This window comes from Triturus cristatus, chromosome 8 (genome assembly GCF_964204655.1).
Source record: "Triturus cristatus chromosome 8, aTriCri1.1, whole genome shotgun sequence".
Taxonomy (NCBI): domain Eukaryota; kingdom Metazoa; phylum Chordata; class Amphibia; order Caudata; family Salamandridae; genus Triturus; species Triturus cristatus.
This window is the reverse complement of record NC_140591.1, coordinates 742,490,718-742,517,014: the sequence shown is the minus strand read 5'-3', so window position 1 is coordinate 742,517,014 and position 26,297 is coordinate 742,490,718. Positions and strand designations below refer to the sequence as shown.

The window sequence follows — 26,297 nt, the reverse complement described above, 5'->3', positions numbered from 1 at the left end:
ATCTTCCAGTTTGCTTGTGAGGAGTGCTGCATGGCTGTCGTAGGTTGATTTTTTGGTGCAGTTTCTCCGGAGCCTGAGAAATTGACCCACTGTTAGATTATCTCTTAGGGCTTTTGGGTGGAAGCTTTCATATCAGAGTACCTTTTTCAAATCTGTGGGTTTACAGAATACCTCAGTTATAAGGTGGTTATTTTCTGCCCAAATTTTGAGGTCCAGGAAGGTTCATCATGTCCTTGCGAAGGTTCATTGTAAACCTCAGGAATGTGTCCCTTGTGGTCAACCACTCCATAAACTCTCGCTCTTCTATCACTGATCCGCTCCAGATTACCAGTATGTCATCTATAAATCGTTTCCACAATTTGATGTTTCAATTGGAGGGATTCGTGTTCTTGTAGATGTTTTTCCATTCAATATCATAAACATACAGGAAGGCTATGCTCAGGGAAAATGTGCTGCCCATTGATGTCCTGGGTGTCTTTAGGTAGAAGTCCTCCTCGAATTGAAAATAGTTCTGTGTTAAGGCCATATGGGCGCAGTCTAAGACGAAGTGTAATTGAGTTCCAATCGGTTTCATTCAGTAGGGTCTCTAGTACTTCAAGGGAGGCCTCCTGGGGTATACTCGTATAGAGGGCCTCTACGTTAAATGTAACAAATAGGTCTGTTGATGAATCAAAAGTGAGGTCCTGTAACATAACCAGGACGTCTTTAGTATCTTTTATGTAAGAGGGCATCGTACTCACCAGGGGTCTCAAGAAATGATCCATAAACTTATTTTAGGGAGTATGTAGAAGTAGGGTATCTTGTTTTTACATCCAGTGAGAAAGTCGGCTACTTTGTTGTAATCCAACCGTTCTCTTCGGCTTCATTCACCATAAAGTGGATGTCACCAGTGTTTTCACTGGTTGGGTCTTTGGTCAACTTTTTATAGTTCCTTTGTTTTCCCCAATAATATAAGACATTCACTGAGGTACATTTCTCTGGGCATGATCACTGTTACTCCACCTTTGTTGGAGGTTTGATTATAATGTGTTCCATGTTGTCAATTTCTTTAATTGCTTCCTGTTCTGCTTTTGCTAGCTTGTTGAACGTATTTATATTCTGGTCTCTTGGTTTGTCAATTTCAAGGGCCACTGCTCTTTCGAAAGCCTGTATGGCTGGAGGCATTGCATGGTTAGGTGGGCTGAATTTGTATCTTTTCTTTAGACCTGTATTGATATCTTCACTGGAGCCGGGTTGGGGTTGGTCTTTGAAGTACACCGATAATTTTATTTGTCGGAAGAATTCTGACAGTTCCACTCTTGGGTTAAATAGATTGTAGATATGCCTTAGGCTGTCTGTGCCCCCAGCATTAATGTTCATTTTCCATGACTTTATTAAGTGATTCCGTACTCTTAATCCCTCTGTGGCATATATTGTTGAGATTTTTTTGCTTTTTTTCAAGGCTTTGGACTGTGGTACAGAAGCGACCATTTTATATGGAGTGGGGAGAGCCATTATGATGAAAGTTCTATATGTTCAGTTGGTAATTTATCCCAAACAATAATGAATCTATTCGTGAGCTCTAAGAGCCACTGTGCTGATGTAACATAAAGGTGTGATAAAATTGAATATTTTGAAAATGTATTGTATCCTTGATTTAATGAGTGTGAAGCTTTTTTAGTTCTGATTCAGTAATCTCTCTGCCACAGAATCTTAGATAATGTTCTATTTATGGTGAATGATCTACTTGAATGCCTTAGAGGTACATTGTAAGTGGGATGGCATGGTTTTCATAACTCACAGTCTTACCCACCAGACAAAGTGAGAGTGTACCAATCTCAATGTTAACTTTGTGTTTGTCATTAATTGTGGTGGTGCAACCAGAATATCAAAGCGTCACAATATTGCGATCTGAATTCAGAGGGACAAAATACTGACGAGGTAAGTGCACGGAGGGAGGTATGAATTTACTATTCTTAACTCCACATCTCCATACCTTGAAGATATATATATCTCCAAGGTACATATATTTTGAGTTGGGCTTAGAAAATCTATACAAATCTACCTTTCATTATTTTGATCCTCAATCTTCTGGTTGCATTATTGTGACCCTTCGATATTCTCAACACACACTGCCGGTAGATTATATTATTTAGGAAGGCTTTTGCAGAGTTCACATGGGTAAAGCTATAGCACTTTTTCTGCAATACTCCACCCTGTGCCAGCTTGGGAAATCTACCACGAATGTATGCACATCCTTGGCTTTTATCTTTGACTGGGTTTGCAGTGGTCGTTTTTTAATGCATTTTGTTATGTTTCAACCTACCACATTCAAAGACGCCACCTTAGATGTGCATGCATCGATAGCAGCAAGCTTTGACTCCTTTTTAGGTCTCGCCTAGCGTTGCAGCGCGAATGCGTTGCCATCGCTTTGCGAGGCATGCAGAATACTCTATAGTGTGGAAGCTTCGAAGAAGCTCCGCCCACTCTCTGGCCCATCTTCTTCATTGACTTAGATTATAAAAGCTGCCTTCCGATTGGTTTTAAGCTTGTTAGATCCTCCCCATGACAACCATGTCAGTCATTTGTATCCTTCCATGGCTACTGGACCCTTCACAGCACGGACTACTTTCTTCCCCCTCCTCCGCTCCCCCTTCCTCACACGCACGCAGTTCCTGACTTCTTGGGCCCCCACACCCCTCTCCCGCGCACTCCCAGTTGTGCTCGTTTCTGGCTTGGCTCTGACCCTGCCTGTGAAACTCCTCGACCTTGCCCCATAGAACTCAGGATCACAGTTCCCATATTTTCATGCGCTTCAACCTCTGAATAATCTGTCATTGAGGCTTCGTCTCCCGCGCAGCCCTGTGCTGATCAGATTAGAAAACTGTGCGACCTGGAAGTGTCAGCAGCACTGGCTTCAAAACACGAAGGGGGTGCTGAGTCTCTTTCAGCGCAGAGCGTTGGACGCCTGTGACAGAAGAATCCATGTTGCTATGACAACTGTGGCTTAACATGTTGCTTGTAAAAGAGGCGATTTCGGCAACAGGTCTTATTTCCCTTGTCTCTGTGCAATTGTTAACGTTACGAACGTACACAGTGATACCCTCACCGCTGTAAAACCACGCCCCTTACTGCCCTCCCTCGTCATGCCCACAATAAGGCAGGCGAATAGACGTCACACAGAGGTGTGCGAATAGGACAGAAGTGTCCACGATAAATCACCCGTGAAGTGCCGCGCTGCTGCTCAGGCTGCAACTTTCCCTCATAGTCGGGCTGCTGGAGCACGCAGCACAGACCCTGCCGGGGAGCTGCTGCAGATGGCACAGAGAACCCCCTTCACTCGTGCACCCTGCCCTCCTCCCGCTTTGCGCCCGCTTCCTCCTTCTCGGAGCTCTGACCTACGCTTCACGTTTGGCAGCAGCGGTAGCTGTCTGTGAAGCCGCAACGTGGTCACCAGGGTGTGAAGCTGTGCTGTTAGAGCCCCAGGCACGGCCAATATCTTTGTAAGCACTGCGTGGCGCTTTTAGGGCTCGCATGAGGGTTCTCATCTCCGGAGACTGGAGAGACAGTCCAGCAATAACACAGTTCTTGGGGACAGCAGCATGGGAGCTGTGCCGCCTCCGCTGTTCGCATCCATGCGATTCTAAAGCAACAGTGCTCGCAGGCAGCTCCCAGGAGCCGTGTGACCAGGCATGGAGCTCGTCACACACATTATGATCATTACTCAGCACCGCCACCTTCAAATAGGTATTTTCTGCAAGAGGGCTTTGCTGCGGCTGCTATTGGGACTCTTGGCGTCTCTGGTTTCTCCAAACTGTTCATCCTTCTGAGTTCAGGAGACACCGGTGTAAGTAAAGCCAGCCAAGGTAAGCAGACTCCCCAGCCTATGTTAGACTACCAGCTGGCTCCTCTCCTGTGATCAACTCTTGCCAATTGCTGTCTCCAGCACAAACTACAATGTCCACCCCGGGATCCGAGTCCCTTTTAGTTATAACTGACTCTCTCGGTCTGTCCTACCCACCTGCACTTATCAAAGTCTCCAAGACGCACCTCACCATCTGTCTTCCTTCCATTGTCACATGCTCATGCCGTAGGTCCCGTTTCCATCACAAGATCAGTGTCCATTCCACCTATTTCCACATCCATCATGTGGCCTGTAGTGGTGAGTGCGTGTGCCAGTTTGTGTATGTTAGTGTTTCTGTATATGATAAGTGTGTGTGAGGCCTGCAGCGGGGTGTGTGTATATGTGTGCACGTGCGTGTATGTGTGTGTGCGAGAGAGTGCACCAGTTGTTTACTGTGTTTATTCATGGTTGTTTATATGTGCGCTCAGGTAGTAACTGGCGTGTGCTTGTGTGTGTATGTGTGCACTCAATTGTTTGTGTGGTTGCTCATGTGTACGTGGGTTGTAAGTCGTGTGTTCGTTTGCAAGGTCCCACTCTGTCTTGGATGTACCACTCAAGCTATTTCACCTTTTCCCGTATTTTGTTTTACCTTGTCCTCTCATCTGTTGTGTATTTTTTCAAAAGCATATTTTCTTAATTTGTATGCACTGTGCGAAACGCATTACCTCTTCAGTTCTCTCATTGTGGGCAAGCCACTGAAAGTTCCATCCGGCTGTGGCTCAACTCGGGGTATTCTTGGGCTCTCAAGCCCAAAACATGATGAGCTTTAATTTGGCTCTATCCTGTGCCCCAAGAATTAAAAACAAAAGATTGATTTTTTATGGAAGACAGAAATAGATAAACCTATATAGTGGCCAAACTGTACATTGTGAAATGACAAAAAACTGTGAAAACAACATGGCTTCCTTATTGACAAATTGTGTGATCCAAGGCAAAAAATGTAATTTAGCCAATCCTTCTTTTTCTTAATTATGACACATGCGAACAGTTTCAGATATTTGAATTCATGATGTGCTCTGCACAAAAGCCCTTTATATTTATAAAAAAATATCACTGCAGTGTGGGAGTAGTAAGTGGTGTTGGTGGTAGGGAAGTGGATTCAGCAGGAGAGACGGTTGGCCTAATGTTTTGTGCGAGGTGGACAATAGTAGCAAAAGTGGGCGATAGGTTGGCCCGGCAACCGGAGTTAGTGCTTCACAAGACAGGGTGTTTGATAGCAATGGGCTTTAACTAAAAAGTGAGTGCATGTGGTCCCATGGATAATATGGTGCATAGCTAAATACTTATAAGGTCCCAAAGGCGAGACCGTTGCATTGCAAATGCTTTGTTCTTATTTTAGCGCATCTCGTTCAAAGATGGTGGTAGTGGATGTGCCCATATCCGCTGCGGCCATCTATGAACAGGATTTGTGAGTATAAAACAAAAGACATCCGCAGATGCCTACCACACATGTATTGCCACAAAGCCATCTTAGAAAATGATCAGCAAAAAATTAGCATGGAGGCAGGGGTCTAAGACGATGCTAGGTGGGGGAATGGAAAAGTGGAGGTTAAGGAGATTTGGATGGCAGAGGAGAGGGAGAGAAAATACACCCTCAAGGCAACTGCAAAATAAGGTCTGACACCAGCAGGGAAAGAATACATCATCCAGTAAAGTCAAGTACAGCTTTATTCGATTGCTATTTCATACAATCATAAAAGCACATATATTAAACATTTATACAATTAAAAAGGACAAACATCATGTATATACATTGCTAAGTACATTGTCTATACACTAAGTAAAAAATCATTAAAAATGGAAATGTGTTAAAAGAAATAGCAAGAAAAACTGAGATCATATAGTGTTTAAATTCATCAGTGCTACAGCGGTACTTTTTTGCTACCATATAACCCCATTAGACTTGAATTACCATCCTTTTCCTGAGGTTAATTACATGCTTTAATAACATTACTATCTTCCAAATATTATGTACATTATCTAAGAATTGTAGAGCAATGAAAGCTGGCCTGCATTGCCTAATCCCCAAACGTTTTATAATGGAAACAATCCACACCTTTCTCTGTACTCTGTAGAATTTACAAAACAATAGCACATGGATGTTGGATTGTTCTGAGCAATTGTCACATGTACATAATTGCAGTTGTCGGGTCCAGTCATTCATTGTTGGTAGACTCACAATTCTGTGGAAGATTCCCAGCCTAGATCTGGTTAATAAAAAACAATCGTAACCACCAGGAACATCTTTGCAAATACGGTTGAATATTAAAAGTGACTAAAATCTGTTGATTCTGCTGGACAGTGGGTTTTAGAATCTCAGACGACAATCTTAGGCCTCATAATTGCTGGAGAGCCTCCTTTTTTAAGTCCTTTCTCCTGACCTTGTGCAAAATACTAGGGTCTGAGAAGTATTCAGAATGTCTGAAATCCTCCATAAAATTGCGGACATATCTTAGCCAGGGAATTTTTAAGGCCCCTTCCAGTTTCAGGCTATCCATCAGTATGTCACTATTTAATTGTGCCTCTGTTTTTGTCCACACGCTCAAGTTTGATAAGATCCCATATGTGAGGCAGGCCCAGTTCCGCATGGCAGACATATGAGGATGTGCTAGATGGGACGGACAAGATGTATCTCAAGAACATATTTTCTACTATTTGAAGCAGGAGGGGATTGGCAAGGCCCAGTATCCCTGCTCCATACATTGCTGTGGAGATACTCTTAGCTTTATATATCTTAATAAGCTCCACAGGGAGTCTCATACCCAATTTCCTTGAAAAATGTACAAGGGCAGTTGTGGTTCTAGCAAAAGCAAGTTTTTTTACTGCTACAGCTTGAGTCCATACATCTTTTCCGTCAAAGAGTATTCCAAGATACGAGAATCTCTTTGTGGGCTCAATCCTCTGTCCGTCAACAAACATGTCCTTGCACCTTTGACTGCCACGCCCACACCTCATAACAAAGGTCTTGGAGATGTTTACCCTAAGACCAAGCTCTTTCATAACATTAGAGAAGTTGTCAAGCACCCTCTGTAGGCCTACTTGCGTTCGAGACATAAAAACCGCGTCATCTGCGTAAAGGAGGGCAGGAATAGGACGTCCCGCTATCTGGGGAAAATCGTGGCTATTCTTGATTAATGCTTGTTCTAGGCCATTAATATAAAAGTTAAAGAGAAAGGGGGCCAGAACGCAGCCTTGTCTGACTCCCCTCTTGATTGGGAATGGGGCAGTAAGTTCCCCTCTGAGACTGAATCTAATTTGGCCTTGGGCATTATTATATAGGCGCCTGAGAGATAATTATTGAAACGTCCACCGCCCTCACCTTCAGGATCTCCCAGAGTTTCTCATGTTGCACCGAATCGAATGCAGCAGTGAGATCTACAAAAGCTAAAAACAACCTGCCCCCTTTTGCCTATGTATACTTCCCGATTAAAATGGCTAGATTTAGGCTCTGCTCAATGGTTCCCAGGCCCTCCTGGAAACCATATTGGATATCAGACAAAAGTTTGTTTTCCTCTTACCAGGTCTGAAGTCTCTTTAGAATAATTTGGCCCACGACTTTGACAAGGGAATCCAAAAGTGAGATGGGCCTTTAACAACCCGGGTCCTGGTGATTGCCTTTTTTTAAAATGGGTACAATCACTGATTCAGTCCAAGAAGCCAACAAAGGAGCAGAGCAGCAGGCATTAATTACTTGGGTAACGATAGGGCCCCATGAAGCCAAATTAGCTTTAAACAAATCAACCAGGACCCCTTCTGGGCCATGTACTTCATCCGGGGAGAACTCAAGGTTACAATGTTGCATGTTACAATCTAATGAAAGCTGCCCAGTATCAGCTTCAGAAATATCACCGGATTCATATACTCAAGTGAAATACTCAATCCAAAGGTCCTCACTAATAGCGATTTCCATGGACGGGCCATCTATTGGGATCAAATAGGGTGCTTTGACAGCTTTCCAAAAAGCTGAACTGTCTCCCAGTGACGAGGCCTCCAGTCAAAACACTAAGACCGAGATGATCCTGGGGGGGGGGGGGGGGGGGGGGGGGGATCAAACACAAGAATAAGGAGGAAAGATTCCTAATGAATTCAGGAAGAGGAAATGAGATAGATTAGAAAGAAATGGAATCTAGAACATGACGCTTCCCTATGCCTACTCTAAGTATAATGTTAAACAGTTCTCTGTCCAAAAATATTAACGATCAACTGTTTTCTTGAAATTTGCCCAAACGTTTTGCTGGTAAATCAGCTGAATACATCCAAGAAATTAATATGAATTCATGTCTTGTCTTTATTTAAACCAGTATGATTAATTATTTCTAGGCATGGATTGCGGCGACGGTTGGCGTGTACTCCTCTGGAGTGGTTCATCCGGAGGACTGCCACCAAATGAAACCACTTTTGCCAAGATTCTACAAAAGGAGGGATACACAACAGGATTAATAGGTATACAAAATGTGTTATTACGGTAATGTCAACCACACGAGAATAACCGTTATGCCTTGAGGAATTGAATTTCACTGCAGATAGTTCAAGGCTGTGTGGAATACATGTGCACATAGAAATGTCTCATATTACATTCGACTAGTATTAAAATGCTCCATTTATTGTATAATTTGTTTGCTAAACCTACATGTGGGGTGCTGTAACGCTTACCCATCAGGATAGCATGCTACACGATATAGGGTTCATTGATTAGGAGGTATGGAAACTTCAGTGGCTAAATTGCAATCAACATATATTGAGGTATGTGTAATCAGAGTTTTCATACAAACAAACAAAAACTTACACTTTTCGACCTCAAGCTGTTTATTTGTCGATTAAAGAGGATATACGCGGATGTTCAACTTGTCATAGGTCACAGTCCATGGAACATGCAGCTAGCAGTTTTTTTTTTTTTTAGGGATGGGTGGATCTCCGCAGATTTACATAAAAACTTGACGAGATTCCGCAGAGTTCTGCGAGCGGGTAGGATTCACCACGTTGCACTGTTCATGCTGATTTTTTGTGCCGGGAGCTTGTTCCACTCTGTATAATCACTGCAAATGGCACCACGCGGGGTGCTAGAGAGCACTGCTTCTTTCTGCCACTAGAGTAGATTTTCTACTGAAGCAGCATTTTTCTTTTGGTAAGGTGACAACCTTAAGTGGATTGGATTTATGTCCGTAATTCTGATGAAAGTGTTCCTCTTTCAATCTTTCCGAAAGTTGGGGAGCCTGTCTGAATGACTTTATCGAAGGCATGCAAAGTTTGTTAAGACCTGGCTATTCGAACAATAACATGAATAGTTTGCAAATTTTCTCCTGACAGGTCCTGCTGTACCTATGCGCCGGGAAACCCTTTTTGGGCAGCTGTTGCGCTTTACAAATCTAATAAATAAATAAATAAAGTTACACAATGCATTTCTGGGTTCCAACCGAGGGGTAAGTGAGGGTTCTAAGAAGCCTGGAGGAGAGTGCATGTTATAGTAGCATATCATCAAAATGATGCAGCTTTTAACCAGCGGCATTGGAAGTAGGGGTGTGGGAGGTTCTGCAGCACTCCCAGATTAACCCTACAGAAATCCACAGAGGAAATGAGTAATAAAGAGACCTTTAAGCTAGTTTTTATCTTGTCCCATTTGTCGTGAGCAATGTCTTTTAACAAACTGCTACTTATTTAACAATAAGATTGGCGTTTACTTTTCCTTTCTTTGACTCCAATGTGAGGGTAACGTGAACCAAGTGACAGTCCTTAAAAAAATTTACTTTACAAATATTGCAAAATATATCAGCAGTAAGAAACCTTCAAATGAAGTATATCGGCTTGTTTGGTAAATCTGAGGAGTGATCGAAACAAAGATTTTCATAACATAAAAACAAACTAATACATTTACTTTTGTAATACACAAGCGATAAATATGCCTAGAAATACAATATCAGCATTTTACTCTTTGTGTGCTACATAGGTTTAGCAGTGTAGCTGTACAACTTATGCACATTTAGTGGCCATTTGAAGAGGCCACTTCAATGGAAAATGTGCTCTATGTAAAAGGCAGTACCCCAGCATACCATGCTTGATTAATTTATTTGGGAAAATGGGATCCAAAATACACCACTGGAAATCCACTTTGCCCAACGGCTACTTTTGCTACTTTTAGCACTATAAAACATCTCTACATTGGCAAGGAAGTGTGGAATGGTGCTCACCTCTCTTCGACGCTGCCTGGCTCCTCCCTGGTCAGCCTGTGTTGAAGCTGCCCACCGCTCCTTCTTCTGCGGTGCTCATGCCACATGGCATGCGATGCTAGGCAGCGCCCCCTACAGTGCCCGCACCACTACCGCCTCCTGTTGAGCAACAAAACAAAAAAAATGAGGGGGGCTGCCCTTTGAGACTCTAGCAGTGACACATGTGGATTTAGGGTGTATTCCCCACTTGAGTGACTGCCCCTTGTTGGCACCTCAACCGTGGGGTATCAGGTCTGCCCTGCAATGTGGCCATCCTGCTTTAGCATCTCAGCAGGTGGTGCTTATGCCACAGGAGCCTAGCTAGCCCATGCCCCCCTCAGGTGTAGTAGAGGTGGTCCGATGCCACTTGCCCAGCAGTGTCGACTTGGGTCACACTGCTTCATCGTTGGATGCCATGGCTCACATGCCCTCACTTAAGCCCTTTGTCATTGAAGGTGCTCTCTCTTCACAGGCACCCAGATGGAGGGGCTGGTTGGAGCGCCTCAAGCTCTACTTCAAGGCCACAAATGTGCCTGATGAAAGATGACAAGACTTGCTGCTCCATCCCACAGACCAGCTGATTGCCCGGTGAAAGGTAGAAGATGTATCACCTGCAACAAATATAATCATTTCGCAAAAGTGTGCCGGTCTTCCACGTCACAGAAGCCCAAAGAGACAGTCAATGCCCTTTCCAGCTGTGAACAGGCAGATGAGGACATGAACGATGATGTTCCTAAGTACTCCGTGCACTCGATGTTTACCATAGGCAACACCGCAATCTCTCACAGACTGCTACCCCAGTGTCAGCTGCTCATTGGCCACCACCTGGTCAGAGCCACTATAGACACTGGAGCATCTATTGACATCACGTCAGTGGACATGTACAAGCACATTACAGAGCCTCCATGACAAGTCAAGGTGAAGGTTAGAGTCTTTGCCATTGGACAATCTCAACCCTTGCCCACGCAAGAGAACTTCGAGTTACAACTCTCACATGGGGACACATGTAACAGCACAACCATATACATGGTCAAAGGAGTTAAGGGCATGCTAATAACCTGCAGTACAGCTGAAACTCTGCGGTTGATTACATTCTCCCTTGGAGGGCAAACTGAGACTCTTTACCACATCCTTGTAGAGTTTGACGACCTATTCAGAGGCATAGGGTGCATGAAATACAAGGTGGTACGGCTGCACATTGATAAGTCGATACAGCCAGTTGCGCTGCAGCACTTAGAAATAGCTTTCCATCTGTAACCCAAGGTTGAGAGGGAACTAGAGAATCTTGTGAAGGTTGGAATAATCGAAAAAGTCACCGACCCAACCCAATGGGTTTCCCTTATTTTGGTGGCTAAGAAGCAGAATAACCCGAAGAAGTCCACATATGTGTAGACATGAGCCTGCTGAACATCGCAGTACAGGGTGAGCGCCACACCTTAGATGACCTCATGGGAGACCTCAACAGATCCAAATCGTTCTCCAAGGCAGGCATGCAAACAGGATACCTTCAACTTCCACCACACTCAGATTCAGGATACATTATGACGTTCTTGACACACGCCGGACTCAGGAAGTACTGTCATCTGAATTTTGGAATATCAAGTACAGCAGAGGCGTTTCAAAACACAATCCAGTAAGCTTAGCAGGACTGCAAACCATTTTCAATGTCAGTGACAACATTCTTATATTTGCAAATTCCATCGTGGAGCATCATACATGACTTCAGAAAGTGCTATTCAGGAAACAGGGCTAACCTTCCACAGCTTCTTTGGGTACACCTTCTCAGTGGCTGGCATAGCCCTGGACCCAGATAAAGTGCGGGACGTCAGTGAAGCACCTGCCCCGAGCAATGTGTCAGAAGTGAGAAGCTTCCTGGGGATGGTGAACTGTTGCGCCAATTTATACCAAACCTGACCACACTCACACAGCCACATTCAGCAACCTTACAGAAGCAATGACTCCATGGTCCTTGGGCGACAAAGAGGCCAAGGTCATCACAGCGACTAAGGATGCCCTTTTGGCTGATGTAACACTGGTGTATTTTGACCCGTCCAGGCCGACCACAATTGCAGTAGACGCCAGGCCCAAAGATTTAGGAGCTGTCCTCAATTAGCAACAGACTCGGGAAGAGTGGGTCCCCATTGCATATGCCATCTCTGACTCCTACAGAACAGCGATATTCACAGATGGAAAGAGAAGCTATTGCCATTAACTGGGACTGTAGGCACTTCCATCTGTATGTCTACGGCATCCTTTCACAGTCACGACGTATCATAAACCACTCATTCCCTTGTTCCAAGGCACCTCATCCAAGCTGCTGTGGTGTATTGAGAAGTGAATGTTGCAATTACATGACTAAAACTGCTGCATAGACAGCAGGCTACTTATCTTGCCACAACACGAAAAGAAGTGGAGGAGGCAGAAGAAACTGAGGAGTATATGAGATGTGTAGTCGTGTGGTATCACCCACTTCCCTTATCCATCCAGATGATCCGAGAAATAATAGCCCAGGATGAGTGCTAGCAGCTCACTCTAGAAGCTATACAATCAGGGAAGTGAAGCTCCCTCAAGGAGCATTGTGCACACTGCACTCTCAAGGCAAAGCAGATTTTAGACTCACTCCATCATGTATGTCATAAATTAGTGACAGATGCGGAAGGGTGCCTCCTGCTTCCCATTCCGGAATAGACCAAAATACCAGAGAAACTCACCATGGCGAATCGACGTCCCGTCATCAAAATTCCGTAAAAGTCCACCATTTTAGATTTTTGACCTCTATTTATATTCACTACCGGTACAGGTATTATTATTACATGCGCACTGCAGTCACGTCCTCGAGTGTCGGACATCTTAAGATCAGGCCCCATTTAAATATACCTCTGTTTATATTCACTGCCAGTGCAAGTATTATTACTGCATGTGCACTGAGGCCACATCCTTGTGTGTCGGACATGTTAAGATCAGACCCCATTTAACTATAACTCTGTTTATATTCACTACCAGTGCAAGTATTATTACCACATGGGCACTACAGTCACGTCCTTGTGTGTCAGACATATTAAGGTCAGGCCCCATTTAAATATATCTCTTCCTCATTCTAATTTTACGGTCGACCTTATATCTATCGAGACTTGGGATATTTGATTACCACTCTAGTCTATATTTCTATTTATCACCTTTTAATTTTAATATCGGGGCTTTCCCCTACCCATATTTTGATTCCATTAAGAGTGATCTGTTTAAAAAGTAATAATAGTAATATTTCTTTCCTCTTATATATATTTCTCAGAGGGAGTTTTTACTCAGTTATACTTAATGGGCCCGATTCACAGAATTAACTTAAGACAAAATCCTAAACTTAGTACCATTTTGGTATTCACAGAATGCACTTACTACTTCTGGTATTCACAGAATGAACTTACTACTTTTGCGATTCACAGAATAAACTTACTACTTTTGGTATTCACAGAATGGATTTACGACTACTAACTTTACGTCCGCACTCGGGCCGGAATTTCCACGAATATGTTGCTCCGATCAAAGAACTGGAAATTAGGTACGAAGGGAGGTACCAGGCATCCAGAGTTACCGGGCAATTTCGATCAATTTACTTCGATGAGTGATCCGTGAGATTGCACTGGAAGGGGGAAAGTGCAAGTAAGTGAAATGGTCAATGATGGATGAACCCGTAAGGGGCAAAGGATTAGAGCGCTTACCGAGATCAAGTGGCGTCCTCAGTTAACGATGAACAAGTGACGAGGAAGGCCAGGGAAGCGTGCTGGTATACATGCAGCGTGAGCGTGTGAGGCACTAGAACGTGAAAACGCGCCGCCATGATGGGAGAAGAGAGTAAAGATGGAAGAAAGACTTACCCGAAGGGGAGTCTTTGAAATCTTAAAACATTACATCAATAAACGAAACATTTTACATGTAGGCAATCCGGAGTAAAATCCACAGAATTAATTATTAAGTGCCAGAGTGTGGGAAATAAAAATAAAAACATCACATAATGCAATTCCTTCATATCAATGAGAGAAAAGAAACGTGTGAGGCACTGCGCCGTATTACCACGCCTCCATGCTGGGGAAAGCAAGGAGATGGAAGAGGCATAGATAGAGATTCAGCAAGGTGAAATCATCAAAATTGCGACGAGTATTGAAAAAATTACATCAGTGAGGCAAACACATTTTCGTTATTCAGGAGTCAAGAGAAGAGTAAGGATTTCTTAATAAGCGCCACAGTATGACAGAGGGAAGGAACTTATGCCATATAAGGACAGGATATTTCATCACAATGAGAGAGTATTTAAGAAGAGTCAATCTCAATCAGACATAAGAAATTTCAATGACAACAAGGTGTGGATTTTAGACAACCTCTAAAGAACTGTGAAAGAAATTGTAATTGGGGGGAAGAAGAAAGGCGGAGCCATTACAGTGAGGATTGAATGAGATTGGTCCACTCCTCATTGCGGTTCAAACCATCTTTGATGCTGTTGGTACGAATGATCATTCTAAGTTCTTCTTTAGTTAGGATTTTTGCGATGTCCCCACCCCTTGGGGGTTGCTTGATGGTCTTGATAATTGTCCACTTGATGTCATCCTCTGTATGCCCCATTTCAGAAAATGTTCGACAAGAGGGGCGTTGAGGGTTTTGCAGCGCACTCTACTTCTGTGCTGACCAATGCGTAGTTTGACTTTTTGTGTAGTTTGGCCAATGTACACTTTGTTACAGGGACAGGAAATCAAATAAATGACATTGCTGGTGTTACAATTGGAAAACGAAGTCAAAGTGATAGAAACATTGTTAAATACAAAACGCTTTCCTTCTATGGTCATGCTGCACACATTACAATTACCACATTTAGCATGACCAATGAGGGGTGCAAGACCCCAGTGAGCGTCCAAGGTCGCCAACGGATACAGGACTGTGTCCCACATATGTTTTGCTGTTGATGATTGTTTGTGTTCCATTGAAGAATTAAACTGGGTGTCCGGCTGGACATTCTTAATATAGTTTCGATTCTGTACTATATTTATTCCCTTTATTCCTTAAACTATTTTGAGGACCACTGTTTGTGTGAAATTATTGTTAATTAAACTGAGGGCATTGCCCACTCAAGAGGCATTGCCCTCTGCAGTGGTTCTTACTGAAAGCAGCTTCTCCTTTGTAGTTGGTATAATAGAGGGAACATAGAGAGAAGTCTGTAAACCTTTCTATTGTAGTTCTGTGTGATGCAAAACAGAGCCTACCTCACCAAACTAGTTCTGCACAGCATAGTCTACTTCACGACCCAGCTCAGGTTAGTTTGGTAGATTATAGGCCAAAGACTTCTGAAGGAATGGGAAAGTGGGTGTTAGACCTGGCATCTTTCGCGTATTTACCGTATTTTTGCTTTCTGGCCTCCTGTTTTCAATGATATGTTGGACCTCATTTTGTTGGTTTAGTGTCTCTGCACACTTTCTCTCTAATTTTCAATGTTAAAGTGCAAGTGCTCCTACGGTAAATTATGGTTATGGATTGGTGTTTCCATGTTTGGCTTATTTGATTTACTGCTAAGTCCCTAGCATAGTGCACTGTGTGTGCCCAGGGCTTGTAAATCAAATGTTGCTAGTGGGCCTGCAGCACTTGTTGTGCCACCCACACAAGCAGCCTTTCAAAGGTGTCTCAGACCTGCCACTGCAGTGACTGCATGCAGTTTTTACTGCCATGTCTACCTGGCAAGTGCACCCACTTGCCAGGCCCTGACCTTCCCTTCTCTTACATACAAGGGACCCCCCTCAGGTAGGCTCAATGTATCCCCATGGGCAGGGTGCAGTGTATGTGAAAGGTAGAACATGTCCTGGTGTGTGTGACATGTCCTGATAGTGAAATACTGCCAATTTAGTTTTCACTATTGACAGGCTATCTTTCCCATAGGCTAACATGGGAGTTGCTTTGTAACATCTTACAAACCTAAGTTTCCATTGTGACAAGATGGAGAAATTGAGTTCAGTATCCCTGAACTCAAGCTTTAAAAAGACATCTTTTAGTAAACATGATTCTTATATTATGTGTTTGAAAATACCACTTTTAGAAAGTGGGTATTTTCTTGTCTAACCATTCTGGCTGCCTCTGTATGGACTGTCTGGTTTTGGAGTGACAGGGGTTGGGGATGTGCATTCACTGTAGACAGCCACAAGGGAGGTTGAAGTATGTCCTGCCTTTCCCGGGTGACTCATAGTGGAGCTGAATAGACCTGGGTTGCATTTAGAGTAGTGGGAGGAATTTTCCTCGCACCTGATCATGCCCTGTCTCCTATGCACAATGCTGTCTCCACCTCCTGCCAGGAAGCTGGACCAGAGAGGACAGAACTGGTTTGGATTAAGCTGAGAGACTTTTGCCACAAAAGAGCAAAGGAGAATGTAGTATAAATATTGAGGCCTTGACTCCAGAACTTTAGAACTCTTTTGGACCAAGGAACCTGCCAAGAAGAAGAGCTGGAGAATCTGTGAGAAGGATCTACCACTTTGATGTGTGCTTTGCTGTTTTGGCCTGTGGTGGCTGCTTCTGTCTCAGGCAGAGAAAGGACTGGACTGATTTCTCTACAACTTCTTTTGTTTGTATTTCTCCAAGGGCTTGAGGTAGAGCTTGCCCCCTGTTCAAGGAGTCTTAGGAACAGCAAAGAATTCAAGTTCATCTGCTACCAGCACTGGGAACTGTGTGTTTTAGGCTGCAACAGAAGAAAAAGCAACCCAACGCCATCAACGATGCTGCTGCCTCTCCGTGTCCTGAAGGCACTGCAGAGGGCACTGCCGCTCCTAGCACTGCAACTCTGGTGTCAACGACACCGAGCCACTGCTTGCACTGCGACCTGTGGTCACCCCACTTCGTACCGCCGTGCTTCACGCTGGTGCCCTTGTATCCCTGAAGCCATTGCTCCACGCCAACATCAATGCCGCTGATTGCACAGTGGTTTGAGGGCACCTGCTCGTAAGTTACATGACTCACCGCCCCATGCTCCACCCCAGCCTTGACCTACTGATGCCAGCGCCATCGACTCCGGTTCGTCAGCTTACAGCAGCGCTTCAACACCGACAATGCCGCTGCTTGTACCGTGAACTGCCAGCACCGTGACGAGCACCACAGCCCTAGTCTCACCGACCCTGCTGGATGCCGTCACCGAGCCTCTGTCTGCACCACGACCTGAGGGCACCGCATGCCGCACCACTGCACTTTGCACCGCAGCCCCGATGCCCATTGACGCCAGCGCTCCTAACTTTACCTGCACAGAGTTCGAGCTGCAACACGTGCGGTGTCAAGCGCCCGACGACTCCTGCATTGACCTCTGTAACAGACGTGTGTCGATGCCGACTCTTCGGAGCTCACAGCGAGGTCCCCGACACCCTACATTTCTACAGGTACTTTTTTGCAGGTCTTCCCGACACTGTAGCTGGCCTGCGACACCGCAGTCAGCCAGAACCGTTTAGATTTGCTGTTCACAATGCTGTAATAGCCCCGGACGGAGCTATCGACTTCAAGGAACTGTATTTTAAGTCCATTTTTCCTTATTGATATTCCTAAGAACTGTATGGTGGATTTTAATAGTTTTGGTCTTGTTTTGCAAAGATAAAATATTGGATATTTTTTTAAAACTGGTGTGGTGTCCTTTTGTAGTGTTTTCACTGTATTACTGCTGGTTATGTGCAAATGCTTTATACACTGCCTCTGAGATAAGTCTGACTGCTCGTGCCAAGCTACCAAGGGGGTGAGCAGGGATTATTTTAGAACTGTATCCCTCTTATCCTGACTAGGAAGAAGGGTCCTGCCAACTAGCGACCCCCTTTTCTAACAGTGGTTGTCAGTGGTGAGGATAGGACTTGTATTTGCACTTGACTTACAGTGTACACTGCAACCATATTGCAGACCATTAAGTACCACATACAGCTTTCTTTTTGGTCTATTTTAGTGTCCCTATCTTTTTTAAATTAAACTTCCTATTGCATCATGCTTGATTCAGCTGCATCATTGGTTGCATCCCTAGAAGTGGTCTTTGAGGAGGAAAGGTTGGAAACCTACAATGTAAAAGAGTTGAAGGCTATTTGTGAAAACCTAAAGGTCCAAATCAGAGCCCTCACGTGGGAAGAGGAACTACAGAGGGGGCTGAGGGCCTGGGTGGCACCAGACAAGCCAGTGGGCTATCTGGAGACCTGAGTGTGGAGGCAGAGGAGCCTATTTGTATGGTGGATGTGTTTCTGGGAGGGGAGGGGCCCTCCAGGCCAGGCAGCAGTGGTTTGTGCCCAGAGGAGCTGCTGGAGGACAGGAAGGAAACTAGGAGGCATCAAATAGAGGTTGAGAGGCTCAATATGGAATCACAGAAGATGGTTTTAGACCATGAGCATGGTCTCAAGGAGCTGCAGTTAAAAAGTAAATCCAGCACAGATGGTGGCTGCATTTCCAAAGTGCACTCAGATAATATATTTCACATTCCCAAGAATGTAAGAAGGGAAATTAAAAGGGGGGATTACATACTAAGGTGTTTTCTGGGCTATGAGTTATCCATCCACATGAATGGAGTTCCTGAAAGGAATTGGGGAGCAGGATTGTGGCCTCAGTTCTCAGAAGAGGGGAGGGACACCTTGTTGGCTTTGGGTAAGGGGTACAACCTCACCTACATTGACATGAAGGAGGCCCTTCTCACACCTGAAAAGTACAAGGATCAGTTTGGGTCCAGTAAGAAAACTGATTCCCAGACATGGTTGGAATGTGAGGATTCTTTCTGCAGGTCACTGAATGGTTGGGTGAAGTACAGCTAGGTGACAGATTTTCAGGGGCTGTACACTTTGATTGTGTGGGAGCACTTGTCTAGTCTATGTTTTGCAGAGCTGTGCCAGCACTTGACTGATAGTAAGCTGACTGACCCCAGGAAGCTTGCTATGAAGGCGGACTGCTGGGTGAGTACCAGGGTCCACAAGAAGGTGTATAGAGGAGATTCCGCCAAAGGTGGGCATGATCCCCAATGGAAGAGTGGGGGGGAGAAGAGTAAAGGAAAAGAGGTCTCTAAAGCGCCCCAAACTAGCACCCAGGGTAAGGATTCCCATCCCCCAGGACATAAGAAGCCATGGGTCTCTTCAGAGAAGTCTGCAGAGACTGGACCCTGCAAGTGAGTGCTTAGCCTATGAGCAGGTGGGTCACTTGAAGGGGGATCCCAAGAGCGCCAAGAGGCCACAGCCACCCACCGGTGGGCAGTCCAAGGTGTTGGATAGTGTAGTGCTTGGGGAGGAGAAATACCCACAGGAGGGTGGGGAACCAACAGAAATTACCCTTGTCTCATTCGGGGAGTGAGCTGGTCCCTGGAAACCAGCTGCCTACAAACACTAAGAAGTACAGCGCCTGGGTGACCATCAATGGGAAAAGGGTAGAGGCTCTCAGAGATACTAGAGCCAGTGTGACCTCATTCTGGTGTCACCTGGTCTCTGAGGAGCAAGTGGTCCCTGGGGCATTCCAACAAGTAGTTGCTGTGGACAACTCAGAACGCCAGTGTAAATGTAAGGTGGCACAGGTTCCCTTTGAATAGGGGGTTCTCAGTTCCCTTGAGGGTGATTGTGAGCCCTACCATGCATGTAGATTGTCAGCTAGATAATGACCTGGAACAGTCTTAATGGAAGGATATGGAGTTCACGTCTCATTTGGAGATGCTTTGGTTACCAGAGTGGGCATGCGTGACCACTCTGTCCACGGCGGCCTTTAAGTGTGATCAGAAGGACCTAGAGCCTGAAACAGTGGACCAGGTGCCTGCCAAGAGAAGGGCAAGGGGAGTGGGAAACCTGTCCCTGAAGTTCCCAGGGTCCGGAAGGATGATGACCTTGAGAGGGATGCCCTAGCACCTACATGGGAACAAGTGGCTGAGCTGACCCATTGGCAGCAAGAAGGGAGTTCCAGCAGGGAAGAATTCTGCAGGGAGCAGAAAGAATGCCCTTCTCTAGAGGGTTTGCGGCAGCAGGCTGCAAACCAGGCAGCTGGTGAACAGTCTGGATCTCACTGGATCTACTGGGATAACGGTCTAATATAAAGCAAGCCTAAGGCCGCTGAGCTTGGGTCAGCCTGTGTGCTGGTAGTACCCCAGCACTTCAGGACCTTCCTACTGGGTCTGGCTCATGAAATGCCTTTGGCAGTACATATGGGGCAGGACAAGACCTTTGGCAGGATTGTTGCCCACTTCTTTTGGCCCTAAATGCAAAGGCAGTCTGATGCTCATTGCAGGTCTTGCCAAACTTGCCAGGCAACTAGTAAGAGTGGGAGGAAGAGTAAGGCTCCTTACCAACCTTTTCCGGTTGTTGGCACTCTTTTTGAGAGAGTGAGGATGGACATAATAGGGCCTCTGGACCCCAAGACAGCCATGGGCAACAGGTACATCCTGGTCTTGGTAGACCATGCCACCCAGTCCCTCTCAGGACAACGACGGTGCCAGTGGTGGGCCGGGTGTTACTGGCGATCTCTTCCCGCATGGGGTTCCTCAGAGAAGTGGCATCTGACCGGGGTACCAGTTTCATATCGAAGTATGTGACATCCCTGTGGGAGGATTGTGATGTAACCTACAAGTTCACCACTCATTACCACCCAGAAGGTAATGATTTGGTGGAGAGATTCAACCAACCTTTAAATGCATGATCGAGGGTCTAACTGAACCTATGAGGCGTAATTGGGACGTCCTCTTACCATGCCTTCTATTTGCTTACAGGGAGGTACCACAGAAGTCCTTAGGGTTCAGTCCCTTTTGAGCTTCTGTATGAACACCCTGTGAGAGGTCCTCTCAGTTTGATGAAGGAAGGCTGGAAGATATCTCTCAGGAAAACTCCCCAGGATGTATTTAGCTACATGCTGGCCTTCAGGAACCAAATTTCGTGCTTCAGGAAATTAATTGAGGCAAACCTAGAAACCAGTCAGGAGGAAATGAAACGCTGGTATGACCAGAATGCGACTCTGGTAGTGTTTAAGCTGGCCCGGAATTGTGGGTCAAGGCCCCGATAAAGCCTTGTGCTGTTCAGGACAAGTGCACTGAGCCTTTTGAGGTGGTGTAGCACTAAAGTGATGTCACCTAAGTGACTCCAGGAACCCTTTGAGGGTCCCCCATGTGAACCGCCTCAAACCTCACTTGGAGAGGTCTGAAGTAAGCATGTTTTTGGTGACAGATGATGGGGTGGAAGAGGCGAGTGTGCCTCTTCCTGACCTCCTGCTACCAAGGAGCATGATGGGTCAGTGAAAGGTGTGAACCTCTCCCCTACACTGACCCCAGAGCAGCAGAGTGACTATCGCCAGTTGTTGGGGCAGTTTGCCACCCTGTTCTTCCTGACCCCAGGTGTCACCCATTGGTGTACCCAGGACATGGACGCTGGGGACAGTCCTCTTGTGAAAAACAAGATTTACAAGCTGACTGACAGGGTCAGAGCCAGCATCAAAGAAGAGCTTTCTAAGATATTGGGCAATAGTCCTTGGGCCAGCCCAGTTGTCTTGGTCCCAAATGTTTCTGCTCCCGGTGCCACTCCTGTTCTGCGTGGACTACCATGGGCTCAATGCAGTTACCAGGACTGATGTGCACCCCATCCCCAGAGCTGTTGAGCTTTTAGATAGTTGGGAGCTGCCAAGTTTCTCAGTACTTTGATTTAACATCTGGGTACTGGCAGATTACCTTCACCGAGGGTGCCAAATAGAGGTCTACATTCTCAACCCCAGAGAGGCACTACCAGTTCCTGGTGATGCCCTTTGGGTTGAAGAATGCCCCTGCCACCTTTCAGAGGTTGGACAACCAGGTGTTGGTTGGACTAGAGGATTTCAGTGCTGCCTACCTGGATGACATCGCAGTGTTCCGTTCAAGCTGGGAGTATCACTTGTACCACCTCTGGGAAGTGTTGAAGGCTCTACAGAGGGCAGGCCTCTGGATCAAGATCACTAAGTGCCAGATCGGACAGGGCTCTGTGGTGTATTTAGGGCACCGGGCAGGAAGCGGCCAGGTGGCGCATCTACAAGCTAAGATTGACACCATTCTGGCTCGCGAGCCCCCAAAACCCAGACAGAGGTGAGGGCCTTCTTATGTCTCACTGGTTATTATAGGAGGTTTTTCATAGGTCTTGGCACCATTGTTGTCCCCTTGGCCGTGCTGACTTCCAGGAAGCAGCCAGAAAGGTGATCTTGACTGATGCCTGCCAGACAGCTTTTGATGCCCTGAAGGCAACCATGTGCAAAGCACCCGTTCTCAAGACACCCTACTTCTCCAAGGAATTCATAGTGCACACTAATGTCTCAGAGCGTGGTGTGAGAGCGGTGCTCTCACAACTGAATGAAGAAGGCCTAGACCAGCCTGTAGTCTTCTTTAGAAGGAGACTACTCCCCAGGGAACAGAGGACGCAAGTGGTGCTATGTAAAGTGCTCTGATACCCGAAACCGGGTTGAGTTTGTGCTGTACAAAACTCTGTAAAAAAAAAAAGAAAAGAGGTGGAGTGCCGTAGAGCGAGAAGCTTTTGCTGTGGTCTGGGCACTGAAGAAGCTACGACCCTACCTGTGTGGGGCTCCCTTCTGAGTTCACACAGACCACAGGCGCCAGGATGGTTAACGCAGATGCGGGGTGAGAACCCAAAACTGTTGAGGTGGTCCATCTCCCTACAGAGAATGGACTTTATGGTGGAACACTGCCCTGTCACAGGACATGCCAACGCTAATCGTCTGTCTAGGTTCTTCTGCTTTAGTGAAGAGAACTCCCAGGTGGTTGGGCAGTTCTCCCTACGTTTAGCTGGAGGGGAAATGTGTTAGACTTGGCATCTTTTGGTGTATTTCCCCTGTCATTTTGCCTTCTGGCCTCCTGTTTTCAATGGTATGTTGGACCTCGTTTTGCTGGTTTAGTGCCTCTGCGCACTTTCTCACTGCTGTTCAGTGTTAAAGAGCAAGTGCTCTTACCGTATGGTTATGAATTGGTGTTTCCATGTTTGGCTTATTTGATTTACTACTAAGTCCCTAGTATAGTGCACTGTGGGTGCCCAGGGCCTGTAAATCAATTGCTGCTAGTGGGCCTGCAGACCTGGTTGTGCCACCCACACAAGCAGCCTTTCAAAGTTGTTTTCAGTCCTGCCACTGCAGTCTGCATGCAGTGTTTACTGCCATGTCGACCTGGTAAGTGTACCCACTTGCCAGGCTCTGACCGTCCCTTTTCTTACCTGTAAGGCACCCCTCAGGTAGGCCCAAGGTACTCCCATGGGCAGGGTGCAGTGTATGTGACAGGTAGGACATGTCCTGCTCTGTGTGTGGCATGTCCTGATAGTGAAATACTGCCAATTTAGTGTTCACTATTGACAGGCTATCTGTCCCATACGCTAACATTGGAGTTGCTTTGGAGCATTCTACAAACCTAACTTTCCATTGGGACAAGATGGAGAAATTGAGTTTAGTATGTTTGAACTCAGGATTTGAAAAGACCTCTTTTAGTAAAGATGATTTTTATTTTATGTGTTTGAAAATGCCACTTTTAGAAATTGGGTATTTTCTTGCCTAATCGTTCTGGGTGCCTCTGCTGGTTTGTGTACTGATTGTGTGGTTTTGGAGTGACAGGGGCAGGGGATGTGCATTCTACTGCAACCAGCTACAAGGCGGATGAAGGTGTGTCCTGCCTTTCCTGGGTGACTTATAGTAGAGCTGAATAGACCATTTAGAGTAATGGGAGGAGTTTTCCTTGCACCTTAATAGGCCCTGCCTCCAGTGCACCATACTCTCTCCACCTCCTGCCAGGAAGCTGGACCAGAGAAGACCAAACTGGTTTGGTCTAAGCTAAGAGACATTTGCCACAAAAGAACAAAGAAAAATGTGGTATAAATATTGGGGCCCAGACCCCAGAACTTTAGAACTCTTTTGGACCAAGGAACCTGCCAAGTAGAATAGCCGGAGAAGCTTTGAGAAGGAACTACCACTTTTCTGTGTGCTTTGCTGTGTTGGCCTGCAGTGTCTGCTTCTGTCTTGGGCAGACAAAGGACAGGACTGAGCTTTCTGCAACTTCTTTTGTTTGAGTTTCTCCAAGGGCTTGAGGTAGAGCTTGTCCCCTGTTCAAGGAGTCCCAGGAACAACAAAGACTTCAAGTTCATCTGCAACCAGCACTAGGAACTTGGTGTTTTGTGCTGCAACAGAAGAAGAAGCTACCGAATGCAGTCTACAACACAGCTGCCAGCTCTGTGTCCTGAAGGCACTGCAAAGGACACTGCCACGCTTTGCGCCGCAACCCTGGTCTTACCGACACCACCGCCTGACGCCACCGAGCATCTGCTTGCACTGCAACCTATGGGCACCGCACTTCGCAATGCCCCGCTTCACGCTGCTGCCCTGGTATCCGTGCCGACATCGACGTGGCTGCTTCCACCTTGGTTTGAGGGCACCCCTCGTTAGTTACACAACTCACTGCCCTGTCCCACACCGCAGCGTTGGCCTACCGATGCCGGCACCATCAACTCCGGTTCTTCTGCCAACGGTAGCGCTTCAGCAATGAGAATGCCGCTGCTTGCACTGTGACCTGCCAGTACGGCAACGAGCAACGCTCCACTTCGTACCTCAGCCCTGGTCTCACCGACGCGCTGGACACCTTTACCGAGCCACTGCCTGCACCATGACCCGAGTGCACCTCACTCTGCACCACTGCACTTCACACTGCCGCCCCAACGCCCGCCGATGCCAGCACTCCTGACTTCAACCACACAGAGTTCGGTCTACAACGCTTGTCACTTCCACGGCCCTACAACTCCTGCACTGACTTCTGGAGCTGACGCCTGCTGACACCAGCTCTTCGAAGCTCATTGCGAGGTCCCCTGCACACTACGTTTCTAAATTTACTGTTTGCGGGTCTTCCCGACACCCTAGCTGGCCTGCGAAGCCGTGGTCAGCCAGAACTGTTTGGATTTGTTGTTCACAACGCTATTGAATTCAAGAAATTGTATTTTAAGTCTATTTTTGCCTATTGATATTCCTAAGAACTGTATAGTGGATTTTAATAATTTTTGGTCTTGTTTTGTACGGATAAAATATTGGATATTTTTCTAAAACAGGTGTGGTGTTGTTTCGTAGTGTTTTCACTGTATTACTGCTGGTTATGTGGAAATGCTTTACACACTGTCTCTGAGATAAGTCTGAGTGCTTGTGCAAAGCTACCAAGGGGGTGAGCAGGAGTTATTTTAGAAGTGTATCCCACTTATCCTAATTAGGAGTAAGGGCCCCTAGTTGGACAGGGTAACAACCTGCCAACTAGAGATCCCCATTTCTAACAGTGGGCTAATGCCTAGGGCCCTGTTCTGCTTGGGTTTTCGGATCAGATAGAACCCGCTCATCAGAGCCTCACTAACCCAGCCAGAACGTTACCCCTTCCCTAGAACCTATTTACAATCCTACAACCACATATATCTATCACCTAAGGACAGGGGATTCCTACTATGCATACCAAGATCTCACAATCGGCGGCCTCGCGATTCCATACGGATCCAGACCTTTCTGTCCATACGACAGTATCACAAGTGGCGGCCTCGCGGTCCCATACGAACCCAGACCTCTCTGCCCATACGACAGTATCACAAGTGGCGGCCTCGCGGTCCCATACGAACCCAGACCTCTCTGCCCATACGACAGTATCAGCACAATCGGCGGCCTCACGATCCCCTACGAATCCAGACCTCTCTGCCCATACGACAGTATCACAAGTGGCGGCCTCGCGGTCCCATACGAACCCAGACCTCTCTGCCCATACGACAGTATCAGCACAATCGGCGGCCTCGCGATCCCCTACGAATCCAGACCTCTCTGCCCATACGACAGTATCACAAGTGGCGGCCTCGCGGTCCCATACGAACCCAGACCTCTCTGCCCATACGACAGTATCACAAGTGGCGGCCTCGCGGTCCCATACGAACCCAGACCTCTCTACCCAGACGGCAGTCTCAGCACAATTGGCGGCCTCGCGATCCCCTACGAATCCAGACCTCTCTACCTAGACGGCAGTCTCATACGACAGTTCATCCTATGATCACCATAACATACAAAAAGGGAATCAGTCTCACTATTCATCAGATCACACAAGGATTGCCAGTTCGAGCATAGCCTGTTCTCAGGTTCGAGGAGCTCCTCTTTCCCTTATTCAGTTACCACTTACCTGATCAGGGTTAACATCTGTTCATGTAGCCGCAGCTGACTAGAAGAATAGGCTACCCTCTTAT

At 46.2% G+C, this 26,297-nt stretch overlaps 1 protein-coding gene across 7 annotated transcripts in view; it reads left to right on the top strand.

Moving 5' to 3' along the window:
* The window catches only part of LOC146805002 (arylsulfatase D-like), a 514,533-nt gene that overhangs the window by 326,908 nt on the left and 161,328 nt on the right, over positions 1–26,297 (top strand). For all 7 annotated transcript variants that reach the window (XM_085622151.1, XM_085622150.1, XM_085622152.1 and 4 more), the window contains one exon: positions 8,204–8,326. In XM_085622151.1, the coding sequence (XP_085478277.1) occupies positions 8,204–8,326 (123 nt within the window). The remainder of the gene's footprint in view (positions 1–8,203; positions 8,327–26,297) is intronic.